The 19,482-nt window shown below is 31.8% G+C and overlaps 3 protein-coding genes across 3 annotated transcripts; all 3 read right to left on the minus strand.

Annotated features, from left to right (window-relative positions):
* Positions 1-1,965: 1,965 nt before the first annotated feature.
* On the minus strand, positions 1,966-5,694 carry LOC130814957 (14-3-3-like protein D). The gene is made up of 7 exons (XM_057681258.1): positions 5,427-5,694; positions 5,031-5,337; positions 4,850-4,937; positions 4,041-4,150; positions 3,796-3,944; positions 2,242-2,294; positions 1,966-2,158 (listed from the first exon to the last, which is right to left on the minus strand). Exons 1-7 carry the CDS (start codon positions 5,497-5,499, stop codon positions 2,156-2,158), a joined length of 783 nt encoding a protein of 260 aa, XP_057537241.1. The 5' UTR covers positions 5,500-5,694; the 3' UTR covers positions 1,966-2,155.
* Positions 5,695-7,258: 1,564 nt separating this feature from the next.
* On the minus strand, positions 7,259-13,663 carry LOC130815184 (trihelix transcription factor ENAP1-like). Its single transcript, XM_057681568.1, has 2 exons — positions 12,408-13,663; positions 7,259-8,104 (listed from the first exon to the last, which is right to left on the minus strand). The coding sequence occupies exons 1-2, from the start codon at positions 13,261-13,263 to the stop codon at positions 8,091-8,093; spliced, it is 870 nt and encodes a 289-aa protein (XP_057537551.1). The 5' UTR covers positions 13,264-13,663; the 3' UTR covers positions 7,259-8,090.
* A 3,627-nt stretch (positions 13,664-17,290) lies between these two features.
* Positions 17,291-19,143, minus strand: LOC130815854 (uncharacterized). The gene is made up of 2 exons (XM_057682358.1): positions 18,547-19,143; positions 17,291-17,984 (listed from the first exon to the last, which is right to left on the minus strand). The coding sequence occupies exons 1-2, from the start codon at positions 18,860-18,862 to the stop codon at positions 17,686-17,688; spliced, it is 615 nt and encodes a 204-aa protein (XP_057538341.1). The 5' UTR covers positions 18,863-19,143; the 3' UTR covers positions 17,291-17,685.
* Positions 19,144-19,482: the final 339 nt, after the last annotated feature.

Raw genomic sequence — 19,482 nt, forward strand, 5'->3', positions numbered from 1 at the left:
TACTTACATCATTCTTAACGCTTACTCACAATGTTTTAAGAAAATATATAATGAATTGACCCAATTAGAATTTGTAAACTAAACATTTTTAATTCAAAAATAGTTACCATAACTTTCAATGCGAGCTCGATTTGTTCGTAATGGGTCAAGCCCAAACATAAAATCACAATACAAATATAAAAAACAACAATTTTTACTTGAGATAAAGATGATTTTCAAAAGCCCAACCTATTATGTTAATTTAAAAAAAAAACTGACATGCGCGCGTAGGTGTAATGTGAAAAGTCACATAATATATTTAGAGTTATAACATTATTTATTTGAGGTTATAACATAATATATTTGGTGTTATACCAGCATATATTTGAGGTTTATAACTTGATTTATTTTGGATTATAACATAATATATTTGAAGTTATAACATAATATATATGGGGTTATAACAACATATATTTGTGGTTATAACATAATATATTTGGGGTTATAACATAATATATTTAGAGTTGTAACAATGTATATTTGAAGTAATAATATAATATATATGGAGTTATAACAACATACATTTGGGGTTATAACATAATATATTTAATGTTATAAAAATATTATATCCTCAGACACAGACCATTATATATCGAACTATATATTATGTTATAACCCCAAATATAATATGTTATAACCACAAATATATGTTGTTATAATCTCATATATATTATGTTATAACCTCAAATATATATATATATATATAGTTTCAAATATATTATGTTATAACCCAAATAAATTATGTTATAATCCTCAAATACATGCTGGTATAACACCAAATATATTATGTTATAACCCCAAATAAATGTTGTTAATAACTCTAAATATATTATGTGACTTTTTACATTATACTTATGCGCGCGTGTCAGTTTTTTTTTAAATTAATATAATAGACTGGAATTTTGAAAACCGTATTTAGAAAAGACAGAGAGGCCGTATAAAAAAGCATCAATTTTGATTATTTACGGTTTAAAAATACATTAATTGAAAAAAAATACAGTAATACACATCGAGACAAAATCCTCAATTGAATGATAAAAGATAAGATACTTTGATAACATAACTTGACTAAGCTTAACAGTGAACACTACGATATGATCTAATTAAAATAATAAATTGTGTTAAGTTTATCAAACTAAACTTAATAAATTGTGTTAATAAGGAATTTATTTTCAATTGTATATTTGAATAAAAAGCATAAATGAAGATTTTAAGAATGATAAGATGAGAAAAGTGATTCTCCAACTCTCAACTTTAACTACTTTAAAACAATTTTAGAATTAGCTCAAAATAAAATTTGAATTTTTTTTGTTTGTCATGAATCAATTTCAAAATTTAGAAAAAATCATCATTTAAAAACATAACATTGGAATTCAATTGAACCAAACAAAACTATGATAAGGTTAAGTACGTCTCATGGCTGTCCCAGGTAATCCATACACGCAGAGACGTAAATATTATGAATCTTGACTAAATTTGACCCAACTTGCTACCTTGGGTCGATCTCTATTTTTATTTAATTCTATTTATTAAGTTCAAAACAAATTAGAGAATTTCCACAAGCAATGAGGCTGAACCTTCAAGTGTAAAAGTTGAATAAATTAGCTAGAGAACCTATTTCATGCTCTAGGTCTTTTTCAAGTCAAAAATCTCAGTAGCCGTAACCTCCTTTAACAAGGGTATGGTTTGTCATCTACCACGGTGTAACACTGGATATGATGATGATGAGTTACAACCTTCTCAAACCATCCTCAAACCAAGGAAGTCAGTCATTGAAATCAATGACATCTTTAAAAACGTTGATGTTCTAAGAACCATTCCATGTACCAGCGCCAACATACAACCAATGCAGTGACATAAACTATAGAAAACACACAGAAAACCTATTCAACCCTTGCTATGATTTACAATAAACAAAGGCCTTCATGTTTTCAATTCATCCCTTGCCAATTACTTTGATCTAACCATGAAAGGGCAAGCAACACTATCTAAACATCAATCAACACATACACACTTAAATTTAAACTATGAATTCTAGGCAGCTTTCATAAACGCTTCTTATCTAAAACACAAGAAAGGTTAGTAAAATACTTCATAGGTCTCGTTGCAGCCAGGTTCACTGCATTAAAGAGAAAATTCGACAATCAAAAGGTTATGGGCAAAAGGGATGATAAATGTAAGTAGGAAAGTAGTAAAACTAACCTCGCGTTCACACGAAATGCCTTTGAAAGAACTGTCCGCCTTCTGGGATGCATCTGATAAGATAGGGATTCGAAGAGTTTAGTATAGGTGGAAAATGCAATCTAAGAGACCAACAAAGAAAATTAATAGCAAAACAAGTTTTTAATCATCTCACTACATCAGTCAACGACATGACAGGGGTTAAGCATACAGTTACAAAGAAGAGAAAACAACTACTCTAGAGGGGGAAAAAAGGCAACGATGTCGACTATAAAATCTAAAGACACCTGCAAAGTGCACACACATGACACCTAAAGAATGCAGCAGAACTTCAAGTCGAATCCCAAATCTTTCCAGTGCTACCAGCAACCAGCACTAGCAAATCCTCTCTTTGAGCAAAAGTGAAATTAATTTGATCAATGAAGACCACATTGTTACTTTGCAGAAGTCCCAATACTGATTCCGTCACATTTTCAGAGGGTATTCAAGTTGCTATAGCTAAAAGCTATTTTTGACTAAAGGAATTGTTAGAATAAATGCGAGAGATCGTGTGAGTTTCTGTCCTCTCTACTTCTCTAAACGGTTGACAGTGTGAACCCCTCCTTAGATTCGCTACATTCATGACATGAGGAAAAAAAAATCTGAACTGAATTATATGTCAAAACTTGGAGCAAGACAACAAAGAAATATCACTTTCCAGAGTCGCACCAGAAAAATTGAAATTCAATAACTACAAATAAGAGGAATGAAAGAACGAGCGTTGAAGTTTGAAGGCAAATAGTAAATCTACTATCATTATTCGACATTCTGCAGCCTACTTGCCCATGACTTCTACAAGGAGACCTATATACAGCCTAAAGCATCATGTCCCTGGATGACATGGGCCACTCCATATTCAATAATCCAGAATAGAAGTAGCTTTTTCTTGGTGTGCAAAAATCTAAAGCACTGCCTCTGGGGAGACCTCCTTCCTGATTACAAATTTACAACACTTTATACAGAAGAGTAACCTTCCAAATAAAGAGAAGGGAGCACAATCAAAGCATCTAACTCACATTTCCTCTTCCAATTTTTCCCACTAGCATCAGAGATATAGCCATAGGAATCCTCCAAAACAATCTTGAGGAAGGCCAACACATTTTTGTATACTGGGCAATAGGCATACTCAAATGACATCTCTTCAATCTCGTGTAGAACACGATTAAGGCTTTTTTTAAGAGGATCAACTAAACTTGCCTAGAAGGGCACACGCAACACCCCTAAGGGACTAAGGGTCTCTTATCATTAATGTGCATCATGAGCTCGGTTGGTTGAAAAGCGTGTAAAATACTGAACTCAAAAGATGGTTCTAAAATATATTTTGGCAAGATTTTGAACTACTAGCATAGCGATATCAAGCAATAAAGTAAACTGTCTTATCAACATCAATCTGAAATATAATGCAACTCCACTATTAGTATAGTTAGCAACTGAAAACAGGAATTAACAAGAAAACTAAGCAACACCGAAGTGCATGGATCAGTTAGTCAAAACAATCAATCAAAATGAGTTTTCATGAAAATAAAAGTAACGAACCTCCATCTTCTTGAATGTCAGTAGTCCATAAGGTAAGGTTATCCCTCAAAAGTTGCATGATCAAAGTGCTGTCTTTATAAGAATCTTCACCAAGACTATCCAACTCTGAGATAGCCTCATCAAAAGCTTGTTTTGCCAGAAAACATGCCCTGAAGACAATGCACCAAAATAATAGTAACACAGCTTCAAAATAATCATCAAAGACATAATAAGCAATGACAAAGCCTTAGAATAGCAACAAGTACCTTTCAGGAGAATTCATAATTTCATAATAAAAAACGGAGAAATTCAGTGCCAAGCCCAAGCGTATTGGGTGGGTAGGTGGCAAATCAGCCTCTGCTGTAGCAGTCCCTGCCTGCAACAAACACAAATGGTTTTCATAACACTTTTTTCGGAAAGTACAAGGTAAAAATTATATGTATTAAGAAGATCGTCTAGATTCCTGACTTGATTAATTACACCTAAACTAGCTCATGTATTAAAAGAAATGCCAGGTATAATTTCAAAGGAAGTCAAATGATATACACTACAAAAGCAACATTCAAGGCAACTTCAATGAAAAACCCAGTAGTAGAGATGGGCATGCTAAATGTACATCCAACATTCACCGACAATCCAAAGAACACAGCTGCAACCATCCAACCTCAAGTTATAACAAACTTAAAAGCAAAATACACAAACTAATTGAATTTCCAATCAAATTAACAACGTAAAAATGTCATCCTCAAACATGAGGTTCGTTACATGAGACACACACTAACCCCCTCAGCACATCTACAACACCCAACTTTTTCCAATCACTCATATCCACAGGTATACGGTCAAAGAGAATGTAGGGCACTAGGCCACAGACTCTACTAATATTGAATTGTGTTCTGATCACCCTATAATAGTATCCTAGAATCTCAACCCACCCTATATGATATCCTGTTTCGCCTGCTGTATATAGTCATCTAAATCCCTTCATAACCTTCATCAACCCTCTTTGTTTTCCCTCGTCATTCAATCCAAGGAATTAAAATTTTCAAATGAAAATTAATTGACAAAAAATAACCTCATAAGCTTTGAGAGATTGATCAGCAGCTTCTTTCTTCTCATCACCACTCTTAAACTCCGCTAAATAGCGATAATAATCACCTTTCCTGCATCAATAACAAAATCATACCATAAATTCAACCACCTTAGTCCACTCACATAAACCAAAAAATCAATTTCACCAAGGTAGAATAACTTACATCTTATAGTAAAAAACAGTTGATTCACTGCTAGATGAGAAAGGAATAAGATGATCATCAATAACCCTCATAACATCGTTGCAAATATCAGTAAGCTCTGTTTCAACTTTATGGCGATAGTCTCGAATTCGTTTAACATTCACTTCATTTCCTTTTGATTCCTCTTTTTGTTCAATTGAAGAGAGGATTCTCCATGAAGCTCTTCGTGCACCAACGACGTTTTTGTATCCAACAGAGAGGAGGTTACGCTCTTCTACTGTTAAATCGACATTAAAGTTCGCTAAGTTTTTCATCGATTCAACCATTTCTGCATGTAGGAAGCAACAAATTATAATTTATTGAAAAAAAAAGGTGATTTTAATGGAGTTCTAAAGGGAGAGGATGTGAGGAGATTACCATCGTAACGCTCGGCTTGTTCGGCGAGCTTGGCTTGATAGACGAAGGTCCAACGATCGTCAGAAGTAGCCATTAGAATAGAGAGGATTCGAAATTAGGGTTTTAGGAGGGTTTGATTTGGGGATTTTGACGAAGTGCAGCAATTCGAATATTTGATTTTGAAAAACTTGAACTGAAAAGTGTATGCTGTTTTATTTTAAAAAATTTTGTTTTTCCTTTTTCGATTGATAATCGAGCAGAGCATTCTGGAATACTCGGACAATTCTATTTGTGTAACTGTTTTAAACGGCTGGAAATCCAAAATTTTCACCTCAAAATTAAAAATTCTTCAAAAGAACATAATAATTTGAATTTATTTTAAAAAAAATAAATAAATGAAAAAATAATTCAAACTTCGGATTAGTGAAAAAATAATTCTTATCATGAGTTAACTACTATTAAAAATGATAGTCGTATAAATCAATTCACTAATTCAAATAGCGGTTTATATTATATTATAGAGATTAGAATTTACTTAATTGTTTATTATGCAATTGTAGCACCATTGTTAAGATTTACAAAATTATGGTAAGCTTGATTTGTTTTGGAGTATTTTCATATTATAGATGTAAAACTGGATGATATAAATGTTGATTTATTTGCTTTTGTCGTTGTGCCATTGTTATTTTAGTTGTGTTGGGACTTGGGTGATTGTTTACTTGTACCAGTTTAAATGCCCATTGAACTTTTTAAATACTTTAGTTTTGGATTTTATAAGTTGATGAATTTTATTGGAAGACTTTATACTTAATTATAGTAAAGGGTTAAGTTTTCTTTTATTCGCAAGATTGAGTAAAGATTTATTTGACTAGGTTTATATTATTCAGCCAGTCTTCTGAGAGACCGTCTCTTTGAAAGATGTCTCTTAGGCACAACCCATTAAAATTTAATTAAATAAAAAGATGATAATGGGCTGACCTAATCAGAGATAGTTTTTCAAAAAGACCGTCTTTCACAAGAATTTGTATATATTATTTGGTCTTATTAACTCATCCATTATGACACTCCAGGACCACTTAAATTCTTGTAGAGACGGTCTCTTTGAGAGACTATCTCTAATTGGATTGGCCCTATATTTTTTAAAATATTGTAAATAGACATTAAAAATAATGTAAGTAGACATAAGATATTAAAAATATTTGTTAAGGATACAGTAAATAAGCATTAAAGATAATATAGATAGACAGTAAAGAGACGGTCTCTCAAGAGACTAGCCGACTTATAAGAGGACTATTAGAGCGGAAACATAGACATAATTTTGTCATGTTGATTGTATATTACATTATTTATATCGAGTATTGAATTTTCAGGGTCTAATTAGTCGGTGGAGGAGTGGAGCTTGACGAACCTTTACTTACAAAGTTGGTGGAGCGACGAAGACATGAGGCTCACATATTTCATGTTGACATTAGGGAGATGTCTATTACGTTAGAGGAGGTAACTCCATCATGCACAACTCCCGCCTCAAGGCAATAGTGAGCAAGAATGGGACAAATTGTTGTTTAGTGATTGCATGTAACATTTCAATTATGAAACGAATCGCAACTAACATTTTTTAATTTGATTTAAGCTGAATCATTTTTTAATTTGATTTAAGCTGAATTAAAACGTATTGTTAGGCAAGAATGATGTTACTAAGGGTTGGAATTGAAATCTTAATATGCAAGTTGCAAAAATCGAGAGTTGAAGACTTAATATAAATAGCAGTTTGTAGCAACAAAACTAGTTGATACTTCAACTAGTAGCTCATTTCAACATTCAAACTTAACCACTATATTAAATAGCAAAAGCCGCTAACTGAAATACCGATTTGTTTAAGGCAAATCATTACTTCAAATGGCGATTTACCTTCAAAGAATAACTTTAAAACCCACGTAAAGTCCTACGTGTACGGTGCAACAAGTTTGTTTCTTTCCATCAAGGTGGAAATATTGTTGCATGGGAGCAATTTTTAGGGAAAAAATTCAAGAAATTGTGGGCTAGTAAAATTTTATTGTCGCCTTGGTATTAAACAGTTGCACATCTAATCCTCAAGTAAATACACGTTCATGGCTTTCATTAGAGAATCGTCACTCTTTAGACGAGACATTAAAGACATTCAGTAGAAAAACTGCACAATGGTTCCCCAAAAAGACCTACTTGTTCATCACAAAGAATATGAAGAGAATGCACAGTTGAAACCCCAGGATAGTAGACTCTCCTTGAGCTTAAATGATCTCCACCCGAAAATCCCGGTTCTCTCTATGTCTCTACTCAAATGCACAATGCGGACTGAAACTTAGACTAAATCAAACTGCACATTCATTTCAATGAAGCAAGACCAACAAGATCTTACAGGAGACTTAATAGCGTACAACACAAACGTTCAAATTACAAAAAGATCAGACCCATATTGGGCAATGATCCAAGAATAAAGTCATTTCAGATCAAATATAATTTGAAGGTGTTTAACTCATCATTACAGTACAAACTTAGTTCGTAAGTCATCCTACCTCGTGTCCAGGACAATTATACAATTACTGGTAATATCTTCCACCCTTAGCGGTTTGAACTCTTAGTTCTGGGTTGCACAGTGTTTTGTAAATCAGATTTCGAACCAGACATCAGGTGGGCTTTGGTAAGACGCTAGCTATACATATCTGCCAGAGAAAGGAAGAAATACAATTCATAAGCTTAATGTAGTAATACTACACATTTTAATAACCAACGTGAACATTTGAAAGATATATAATAACCCCTCTCGGTATACTTTTAAGCTAAACAAGCAAAAATACCAGTGTTTTCCTACCTCAAAAGAACTCAATCCTCGTGTCAAAAGGCAAAAAATGTACAATTATTATACTCTATAATCTTGATGTCAATCAATCCTCTTAAGTGGGTCAGTTAACAGAAACAAACAAAAATGTAGCTATCCAGAACTAATTCACCATTTTGTTAGGAAAGAACACCAGTCTTGAACATAGCAATGAAGAACGTAAATGGTCAAACAGAGAATGTGAGGTTCAAGCCAGATCTACCATCAGAAACAGAAAGTACCATGAAAGGCAAATCTCTTAAGAGCTTCTGCCCCATGTTTTCTATATAGTTTGGCTACAATTAAGCAAGTTTCTAATATAAAATTTTGAGAGGCTAGAATCCAAGGTCAACCAGTCCTTTTGTTGACATTAAATGCAGCAAATTAAGTGCAATACAGAAACAAAGCTACATGCTAAAAAAACTAGAATGTATGGTCAACCAGTACTTCTTTAAGGACTTTATTTTCCTGGGTCTTAATTTTGACAAGGCAAAAAAAAAACCAGGACTAAATACATGCTAAAACAAACGAGAACTTTTAATGAGAACCAGGACTAAATAATAGATATAGGTAGTGATTTTTTTATGTCCCCCTACGACTAAATAATAGATAATATTTGACTTGAATGAGTTTTTATGTCCCCCTACAATTGTCGAGCTATCTTTAATTGACTATGCCAACAAGATTCACACTTCGAATTTTCATTCATTCCAATCCTTCATTTGTCTACTTCTAAGGATTTAACCATTTCGTCTTCCCTGCTTACGATTTCTATTCATTTACATTAAAGTTTAAACAACTACTTCACATCTCCATGCCAAACCAACCATGGGTAGAGCCTAATGAGACACGAACGCTGCTCCCAAAAAAATGACCTGTTTCTTTATGTTTTATACTATATATTTAATTTCTTTTTTTTTTAATATTATAACCTATAATTACAATTACTAGGTCTGTTGAGAGTAAACTCGTGCCGAAGGTGATACTATTAGAGACAGTATAATTCAAATGTGGGATTATTTTGAGCAATAAGTAAAATGTTAGATTATTAATGTCAAAGAAAGAAGATGGCCCCAACGTTTTACACGTGGCCCAAACCCAAAGCTTAGAAAGAAGATGGGCTCAACGTTTTACAAGAGACCCAAACACAAAGCGTCAACAAATTCTCTCATGATAAGTGAGCTACACCTCTCAAACTCTTACCAACTCCTATATTGAATTGACGCACATAAGATCACCAAGGGGTGTTTGTTTGATGCAAAACGTAATTCAAGAATATTATTTTCTTTTGTGTGGTTTGAAAAGGCATTTGAAAAAAAAAACTCCTCCAAACTTGAAAAGACCCAAATTTTCCTGCCCTTTCCCATCCCAACATCAATATTTTTCCCAAGAGTTCTCTGTAAAACAAACTAACAGAAACTAATTGTTATTTACTTTTTTCTATTGGCAAATAGTTTTCATGAACATTTATTTTCAATGAAAAATGTTTTTCGTCAAATCAAACCATCCTAATAGAAAAGAACCAAAAACCAGTACTGTGAGCTTGCTTGAATTGCAGAAGCTATGTTGAAGAGAAGGAAATGCACCCCATCATTAGCCTTAAACCCTTCCCATGTTTGGAAAAGAATGGTGGTATGAGTCATGAGATTTGAAGATACTTGTTGCCAAGGAAATCCAAAAGTAAAAGATTGACTCAATAAGATTTGAGTTAAGATCAAACTCCACAGCCTCAACAGCCTTCCTTCGGAGCCAAACACTTCTAGATTACACTTTTCAACCCTCTTTCACCTTCAATTTTTGTGTTGAATTGAGACTCTTTATTCCCTCAAAATGAGCCATTACCTAGTATACCTAATTACATAACATCACTACTTTGGTAAGGCTATGATTGAATCTTAAAACCTTCATCTAAACATTCTACTGAAGTTCAATGGGCCGTATTCCTTGTTCACAAACCTCAAGCTTGAAATAATTAGAACAAAAACTAAATTGTTCTTGGTGAATTATTAAGGCATTTCACAGCACAGCACATCCAAATGATAAGAAAAGCAAACTGGTGGCAGTTCGAAACAAATATGGACTTCCGAAGGAAAGGAGAGAAAAAGAAAGATAAACTAGGAAGAAGGGGTGTCAGCACCGTGCAAATTGATGATTTGAGCCATCAATAAGAAGTCTTAGTTATTAAAATAAAATTTCAACAATAGGCTACATCCTGCAAGTCTTTGGTGATTAAAATACTTATTACTTAATTTCACTATAAACAAAACAATTAATTTTCTAAATCACAGCACCCTCCAGTAATCCAAGGAGACAATAATAACACTACGACATCAACATTTCAGGATCCCAAGGTGTTAAGCGGCACCCACCTAGTGTACGACTGGAGAGCGGATGTATGCAACCTTACTTTAGTTAATAAATTGTATGGTGATAACAATGAGTTTGTAATGAACGAGACGACCAAGTTGATTCAAGCATATCATCAACTAAATCTAACAATTCAAATATAAAATCCACATATTTATGAATTAGAAGGGTGGTTTATTCTGTCAAACCAATAACTCAATATATCAATGAACCCAAAGTATCATGACTCTTTTAACCAGCACCAACTTGAAAAAATAATAAAAACATGGATAACATAATCTTTATTGACCCCCTCAATTCAACATCCTGAGACACTGACCTGGTGACACATATTTTCATATACTAAAACTACACGCTCAATATAATGCATACTTTGATAAAATTATACAACTCCAAATGCTGAAACATTTAACCTTCACCCAATTCCCACAACTACAAGCTACAAAATGAGGATACGAAACACAATCAAAAAGAGAAGGAACCCAAAATCAGTATGTAAACTACAAAACGCTAAACAACTGCAACTTCAGCTATATTAATTTCATCAACATCTATTTATGAACAGCTAACCACATCAACCAAATAATTCTTCATAAAATTATCAGAACATTCAGTGACTTCAAATGCACTTAATAGTCATAGTTAAAGAATAAGCAGCCCAAAAAGCACGAAGATTATTCCAAAAAAAACAGGCAAAAGGTCAGTTCTGGGTAATATAATTGAAACATCTACTAAAGCACAATAAGTTTACAACAGTAAAGAAGTAATAATCAGCTGAATAATGAGAGGAGCGAGTCAATGACAAGAAAGACTTTGTGACTTTCAATGCAACAGTGAGAAAAAACGCTTAAAACATATAGAATTACTGGTTTTTTAGTTCCAATTCAAGAGGCAAATAACAAACTAGACAGAAAAAGCATAGATAATTTGTGTCGATAACATTTTAACTTTAATGTACCAAAAATAAATAAAAGAACCCTCATTAACTTTGTCAACTACAAAACAACCACATCAGCTGTAAGTCGACTAAACCTTTATAGACACAAAATTAATCACCTTCCCCATAATATTCTCACAAAGCAGCATCCATTATGCACTAAATATCTCTAAAAACAAGCCAAAGCCAAACATAAAACATAGCATTGTGCATTGCATATCATGTCACTTAATTTATTTCTAACAACTTACAGAAACGCACAAGGCATTACAACTTCATACCACACTGTAGTTTATTCAATCAAATAAAAGTCATGCCACGAAAACTTATACTATTGTGTAAATTACAATGACATACATTTTATGCATTTCATTAACCCAATGTTATTAAACGACTCCCAGTCTCCCACTAAGCACCATTAAAAAGAGGTCGAATATAGTGATAATCGGGAGATAGTATGGTAGCAAACATCAACTTGCAACTTCACGTGTATTATAGCATAGCTAATTTAAATCGTGGTTTAAAACGAGCAAGAAGAAAGTACTCTCTCCATATTTCTAATACCAATATACAACAAAAACAAGACTCGACAATTAAGAAATCAATTGTAAAGCTGATCACCTCAAACCATTCAACTCAAAAACTACAAAACAATTATTCAAAGACACCAAAAACATACCGTCCACAATTCTTTAAAGCAATCAAACACATTTTTACCTCATCGGTAATCCATTAGTTTAATAAAAAAACATTACTATGGAACAAAATTAAGTAATTAACATTTCATGAACAAGAGAAACAAACAAAAATACCAGTAAAATGAAAATAGAAAGAAGAAACTAACCATTAGAGTCGGATCTCTTAGCACGCTTAATCTTCTCAAGCTGAACCTGCATTTCAACAAGCATCTGCATCCTCTGACATTCCAACTCCTTAGCAAACTGCATTCTCTGTTTCTCCAACTCGATCATTTGTCTTTGCTTCTCCCCCTCAACTCTTGCATAAACCTCCCCAAACTTCTCAATCACCCTTGCTAATTTTCTTATCCCATCCGCTTCACTACTCTCTCCACCACTCACCTCCACCTCTTCTTCTTCCTCCTCCTCTTCCTCGTCTTCCTCCTCGCTATCAGCTGCAGCAGCAGCGGCTGCAGCAATCGCAGAGTAATTCTTTCGGAAATATGAAGATTCCTCTCCTCGAAACGGAGCCGAAGAAGGAATCGAAGGAGACGGAGAAGGTGCGGGCCTCTTCTGAGGAACAATCGCAGGAGTACGATGAGAAACAAGAGGAACCGCCATCGGAGGTGACGGAGATAGTTTCTTTAACGGCATAGTAGATCCAATAAGTTGATCTAAAGGAGTAAAAAAAGGCCAAGGACTCTTATAACTACCATTGGAATCCAAAACCCTAGCTTTCTCAATCTTGTATTTCTTCTTCAAAGTATCGATCCGATTCTTACACTGAACATCCGTTCTCCTAGCTTTCTTAATATGTCCATGGCGACTATTAACAGCATCAGCAACCTCCTGCCATTGTTTTTGACGCAGATTTCCACGATTAAGCTCGATATAGCGTTGTCCCCATGCTTCGATGAGAGTAGAAGTAGCATCCTCGCTCCAACAATCTTCTCTCGCCGGAGCAGGTCTAGAAGAAATCATCGCCAACGAAGGAGTCGAAGAAGAATCCGGATTTTCCGCCATTGATGAGATGAAACAAAGGAAAAACCAGAAGGTCGGCTTAAATTGTGGCTATGGAGGCGAACGGAGAAAAATCAGAGGAGAGAGAAAGTAGAAATTGAAGAAGAGAGAGAAAATGGGAAAAGAGGAGAAAAGAAATAGCGGCGATGTAAAAGCGCCGGCCGACGAGAAAAGCATGAACCGCATGATAAGGGGAAAGGGTTTGAAAACGGGTAAGGGTGATGACGTAACGTGATATTCCCGGTAAGGTAGACTTTGAGAGGAGCGCGTTAACCGACGTTACGTTACGGAGAGATTTTTAACGGCAAATTTTAAGGTATTACTATTATTTTGTAATTAGGCTTTCGTTAACCGCAATTTGTGAGAGGTCAGGTCACCCTTCTGCTTTTAAGTGTTGCTGACTTGCTTCCTTCGTTTTCCTTCCTTCGTTTTCCTTCCTTGGTGAAGAAAGCTTTACGCCCTTTATCTTTTATATTTTTTTTCCATGATTAGCAATAATAAAGGATTTTTGAAATTAATTTAATATTTATAATAAGGGATCGATTAATAAAAGGATAAAATTAGTTTGAACCACAAGAGTAGGACATAGTTTCTCTATATAAGCATCCGAACGTTTATGCTACATGACTAAAGATGTTTAAAACAAACCCGATGATTTGATATTTATCTGATCTTGTAATCAATTCAAATTGACACGACTTTAAAATGAATTATAAATAAATAAAAATCAATGTAGACACAAGATTTGATTTTAATCGATTAAAAATCGACCTGATGATCTAAATAAACACATATGTCAAGCTAATCAAAGAATTCAAGAAACTAAACTTAATTAAACTAAATAATATATATTTATAATTAAAATTCTACTAATATATAAACTCATACACTGCTAAAGTCATTTGTGTGAACCTATACATAAAATAAACTTTTCAATAAAAAAATGCAAGTAATGTATAAACATTAGACAAAACAATCCTTTTGTCTTAGAAAAAACTAATAACCACTTAGAAAGCTCATTTACATTAAAATTAAAACAATTTAAAAAATAAAACTAATAGATAATTTTTTAAAAAAAGCCAAAATATTCAATCACTAAGCTAAACATTGTGCACTGAATATTATTACTCCATTTTATTTACTTCATATGTCACATTTAGAATTTTAAACTATTCACGAATCACTTTTAGTTTACATTTTATTCTTAATATAATTTTTAAAATGTTAAATTTAATTTTGCTTGATTTATTTTAATTATAATTTTTATTAATATTAATTTTTTTATAATTTTTAGTTATTCATAGTCAAAGTATTGATGATTGAAATAATATATTGGTAAACATATAAAAGCAATATATGAAGTGAATAGAAGGTAATATATGTTTATTAAAAAACTAATTGAATTTATTATGCGAAATGTTACCCACTTTATTTCATGGGAATGGTTAAATTTTAAACCAAAAAAAAAACTAAAAATATTAACTGTAGCTTCATAAATCAATTAAAAAAAATTATTACGAATTTCTACATATAGTTTTGTGAATGGACCAATTTACTTTTTGTTGTTAAAAAATAAAGCAATTAAACAACGAGATTTTTATTTTAAACTAGTATCGTGAAGCATCTAATCCTAACCCCATATATAAAATACGACTAATTCAATTAGAACCTAAATATCTCTATAATTCTACATATCACTATGGGCACCACTCCAATAATTTTTCCCTCAACCTAAATATTTCAAGCAACAAATAAAAATTCTCATTCTTTCCTTTATCAAATCAATATACTATTTTAAAACAACAACAAATAGAAGTATATTTTCACATTGATTGAGTTAGTTTCTTGACAGTTTAGATGTTAGAGGAAAACACTCCTCTGAGTTTAATTAATACCCCTATTATTATAAAAACTAAAAAAAAAATTAACTAGAAAAAAATTATTTTGAATAACTTTTTCGATTAAGCCAACAAATTGAGTGAAATTAGGATGGATCAATATTCAATATCATGTGGAGAATGAGGTAAGCAATAGTACAGTAGAGGGCGGGCGTGGGAGGCCCAGCTCCAGTTCCAGGGCCCAAGGACCAGCCCTTATTTCACATAAAAATGTTCCCTTTGCAGCCGTGCTACTTAATTTTATATATTACGAGTACGACTACATTTATTTATTTATTAATCATTCTTTATTTTATTAATGAACTTAAATATTCTGTTACTTATTTGCTTTAATTATCACTTTTTCACTTTATTCTTCAGCGGCGCCTTTAGATATCACTAATTACATTAATTTATATATTTTCTAAAACTGTTTCCATTTTTTATTCCAACTTTTTTTCTTTTGGAAAGAATTCTATTGGAGCCATTGCATTGTAAAAAGCCCCAACAAATCCTTTGTATGAAGGCAATTATTTATTTCTTCTTCAAAAATTAGTTGACAATTAATTTTTTTATTCAAAAAGTAGTATTTTGCAATATCTTTTTTCACTACATCTTTTGTAGTATTTTTAAAGACCACTTTTTTAAAAAAAATTTTAAAGTATCATCTTTCTTTTTGAAAATTTTCATTTATAGTCAAAAGTCAATTAGAAATCGAGTCTTATTTCAATTGAAAAACAAATTATTTGTTTTTCAGGTGAAGTCTTAAATTTGATTTTCATCTAATTCTCTTATTTTCTTAGCCTATATAATTTATGCAATTTAAAAAAATAAAAAAATTAACCATAAGTTAATGTAGTGATTAGAAGTTATTCCTTTAATTCTTTCATATATTGGGTTGAGTATAATTTCAAGATAAAACAAACTTTTTAAATAGATCACCCTTTTAACAAGTTGGGTTGAAAAGCTAACTGGAGTCGAGGTATCTAGGAGTAGTATACTTATAACGAGATCTTTTATGTTAATTTCTCTTTTAGTTTAGCAAAGCATAGAGATGTCATTTAATTTGGAGATGTGATTTAATTGGTTTAAAAGTAAATTGACTAGAATATGACTCAATGGAACTCAAAAATGACTTAGAACTTAAGTTTAATATATATCAGAAAATAACTTCACTTAAAACTTGACCTATTAATTAAAGCTTAACTTAACGGTTTGTTTGATAGTAAACATTAAATAGTGAAAAATGATAATAGAAAATTACTGTAATTTTGGTAAAAAAATCTCTCAGTAAGTTTAATGATCATGTTTGTTTTCCTCTAATCAACTCATTTTCTTCACAAATTCATTACAACGTATTACTATCTAAAAAGGGTGATATTAGGTAGAAATAGAAATTGTAATTTTTTCAATAATCAAAGTTTCATTAACATGAATTATACTATAGGTACATTTGATAGTAAGATTGTAATTAGTTATAAATAGTTATTAGTGATAGTCTTAGTGGTTAGTACTATAAAAGGGGATATAAGGGTGTATTAAATTTTATGAAATAAAATGAAATAAAACTTCTCTTCTATTTCTTCTCCTCTCCTAAAATTCTTATCTTCTCGTTCTCTTTACTCTCTCTTTCCTATGCACATGATTGTTTAGATTTAACAACCATAACAGATTAACTTGATATATTTCATAAAATTTTACATTACTATTGTTTAGTACTGATAATCAAATAGACCTTTAACGTGTGTACTTGAGATTGATGGAAAGTAAAAGTTGTTCTCTGCTTTCTGAATCTCCCTAGCTTATGAGTTATGAGTTATGACTTATGAGAGAGCAAATCGAAGTGCATATAATAAATTACAAGCCTAAAATATCCGCTTTCTGTTTTTTCATGTACCGTCAAAAAGGCTACTAAAATTTTTAATTCCATATTCTATAATTGGGATAGTTTTAGAAACAATGAATCGGCAGCAACGTATTTAGATTTGCGTACAAAAATTGATTTCTCAATATTTGGTAATTTGTACGGAATAAGTATATAATTTGTACTTTTAAGCATTATATGTATCCAATCATATTAAAAATACAAATTTTAGTATGAGACAATTTTACTATATTCGTATTTTATACATGATATAAATAGCTTAATAATCATAAATTTTATTATTTTTATTTCTCTATCACTATAAATTTGCTATAGTATACAGATTCAAACTAGAATTTTTTAAATACAACATAACAAATTTAAAGGAATATGAAAAAGTAATTAAATTTTACATATAATTACGATTCATTTAACCAAAATGTTCATAATTTCATACTATACCTTTCGGTCCTTGTAAATTTACTATTAATAAAAATTCGAGTAGTTTTTATCACAAAAATTCACTATTGATATCAGATTCACATACCTTACTTTTTTTTTCTTTTTCTTATCTTTTCTATTGGATCATTATTACTAAAAAAAACATATAAATAATCAAATAGAAATCAAAAGAAAAAGAAAAAAAAAACACATACACAAAATGAAATGGTAAATAATGAATAATCAATGATCAGTTGAAGAAGGTTCACTAAGAGTCTCACAAATACTTTCTAAATGAGGTCTCCAAACAGCAACTCTTCCTCTTGATCTTCTTTCTCTTGATACAATTTTTTCACTCAAAATATCACTCAAATACTTATCCCCATCAGATGATGATGATGATACTCCTAATGATATTGAATTACTTCTATTTTTCTGTTCCCTTCTTTTCCTCCTAGTTGTCGATGATGAACACCCACCAGTCGAAACCGACGGTGCAGATGAAGCTGATGTTTTCGGTAGTTTCTTCTTACCAGAATTACCTGCATGGTCGTCCATTAACAAGAACAAAGCAGGTAATCGCACCATGTCCCAAAATTTTTTAGAGCTTAAAAATATATATTTTATTTTTATATACAAGAGGTTGATATTAAGTTAATTAAATATGAGGATAATTTAAATTTTTTTTAAGTAACATTTCTTTAGCTCTAAAATACTTACCATATTCACTTTTTTACGCGATCCAATGTACTAACTTAATTTTTAATATCTCTAATTATGTAGAATTTAATAAATATTAAAAAATTTTGATATTAATAACCTTTACATTATCACAAATAAAACAAGATTTCATTTAACTATATTTGAACTTAATTATAGATTAAAAATTAGTTATAAATTAAAAGTAATCGATAAATAGTGCAATAGTTTTAATATTACAAATAATTTAAAATGGAGAAAATATAAATTATTAGGACTTTTTTATAAAATAATTAAAATATCATCCATACAAAACAAAAGTGTGTCATATATTATTTATTACACTAGTTTTTAGGGGTTTCGCTCTGGAATTAAAAAATGAATAGGATGGGCCTAACTAATTACCTGATGATGGTTGATGGTGATGATCATGAACAGGGATAAGGAAGTAAATCTTCCCTCTTTGGAGTTGAGCATCAGGTGGGACCACTACGATGGTGGGCCTACGGTGGTGAGAATCAGGAGCATCAACGACGTCGTTTGAAGTAGGACATGAAGTAGGTTTCTTAAGGATGTGTTTGGGGTGAGCCTTCATGACTTCTTCGGCTCGTATCGAGCCGGAAATCTCTTCCACACGGCCGTTCGTGTGGATGATGCGGATCACATCTAAGGATCCGCATGGGAGGATGCAAGATATACAACACCTTATTGTATTCTTCATTTTTCGATTCTTATCTTTTTTATTATTTGATAATAATTAAACTCATAGTATAATATTTGGAATAATGGATCTTATTGGGTATTTTTTGAAGGTTGTTATGAAATATGAAGATATATGATCCTTGAATGATTTTCAAGGCATGAAAAACAATTTATTTTTCATATTTTTTCTTTTTAATTCTCTCTTACAATTAAGAGAGATGAAAAAAAAGAGGGAAGAAAAAGGAAGGATCGAAGCAGTGTGTATTTTGGAGTTTTGGATCGATCAATATACAAAAGAAGGGGGTTGGGGGGGGGGGGGGGGGGGGGGTCCATTGCCTAACCTTCACCAAGTTCAATAATTTTCGGAGTTTTGGACTTTGTGTTTTAAAGTTTGGAGGTATAAATATATTATTATATAATGTATGTATGGAAAAATTAAATTATTACTTGTATTTTGTGTCCTTTAAGTTTTTTACTATACTTTTGACACTTCTTTCAAGTATTAATAGTATTGGTTTTTACTATATATAATTTGAAAAAAAAAATTTTAATGTAATATCAAATTTAGGCTAGTAAGAACTTTCTTCATATAAACCTTGATCATAGTTTTCTATGAGCGGATATACTGAATATGATGAT

Source organism: Amaranthus tricolor, chromosome 6 (assembly GCF_026212465.1).
Source record: "Amaranthus tricolor cultivar Red isolate AtriRed21 chromosome 6, ASM2621246v1, whole genome shotgun sequence".
Classification (NCBI taxonomy): Eukaryota; Viridiplantae; Streptophyta; class Magnoliopsida; order Caryophyllales; family Amaranthaceae; genus Amaranthus; species Amaranthus tricolor.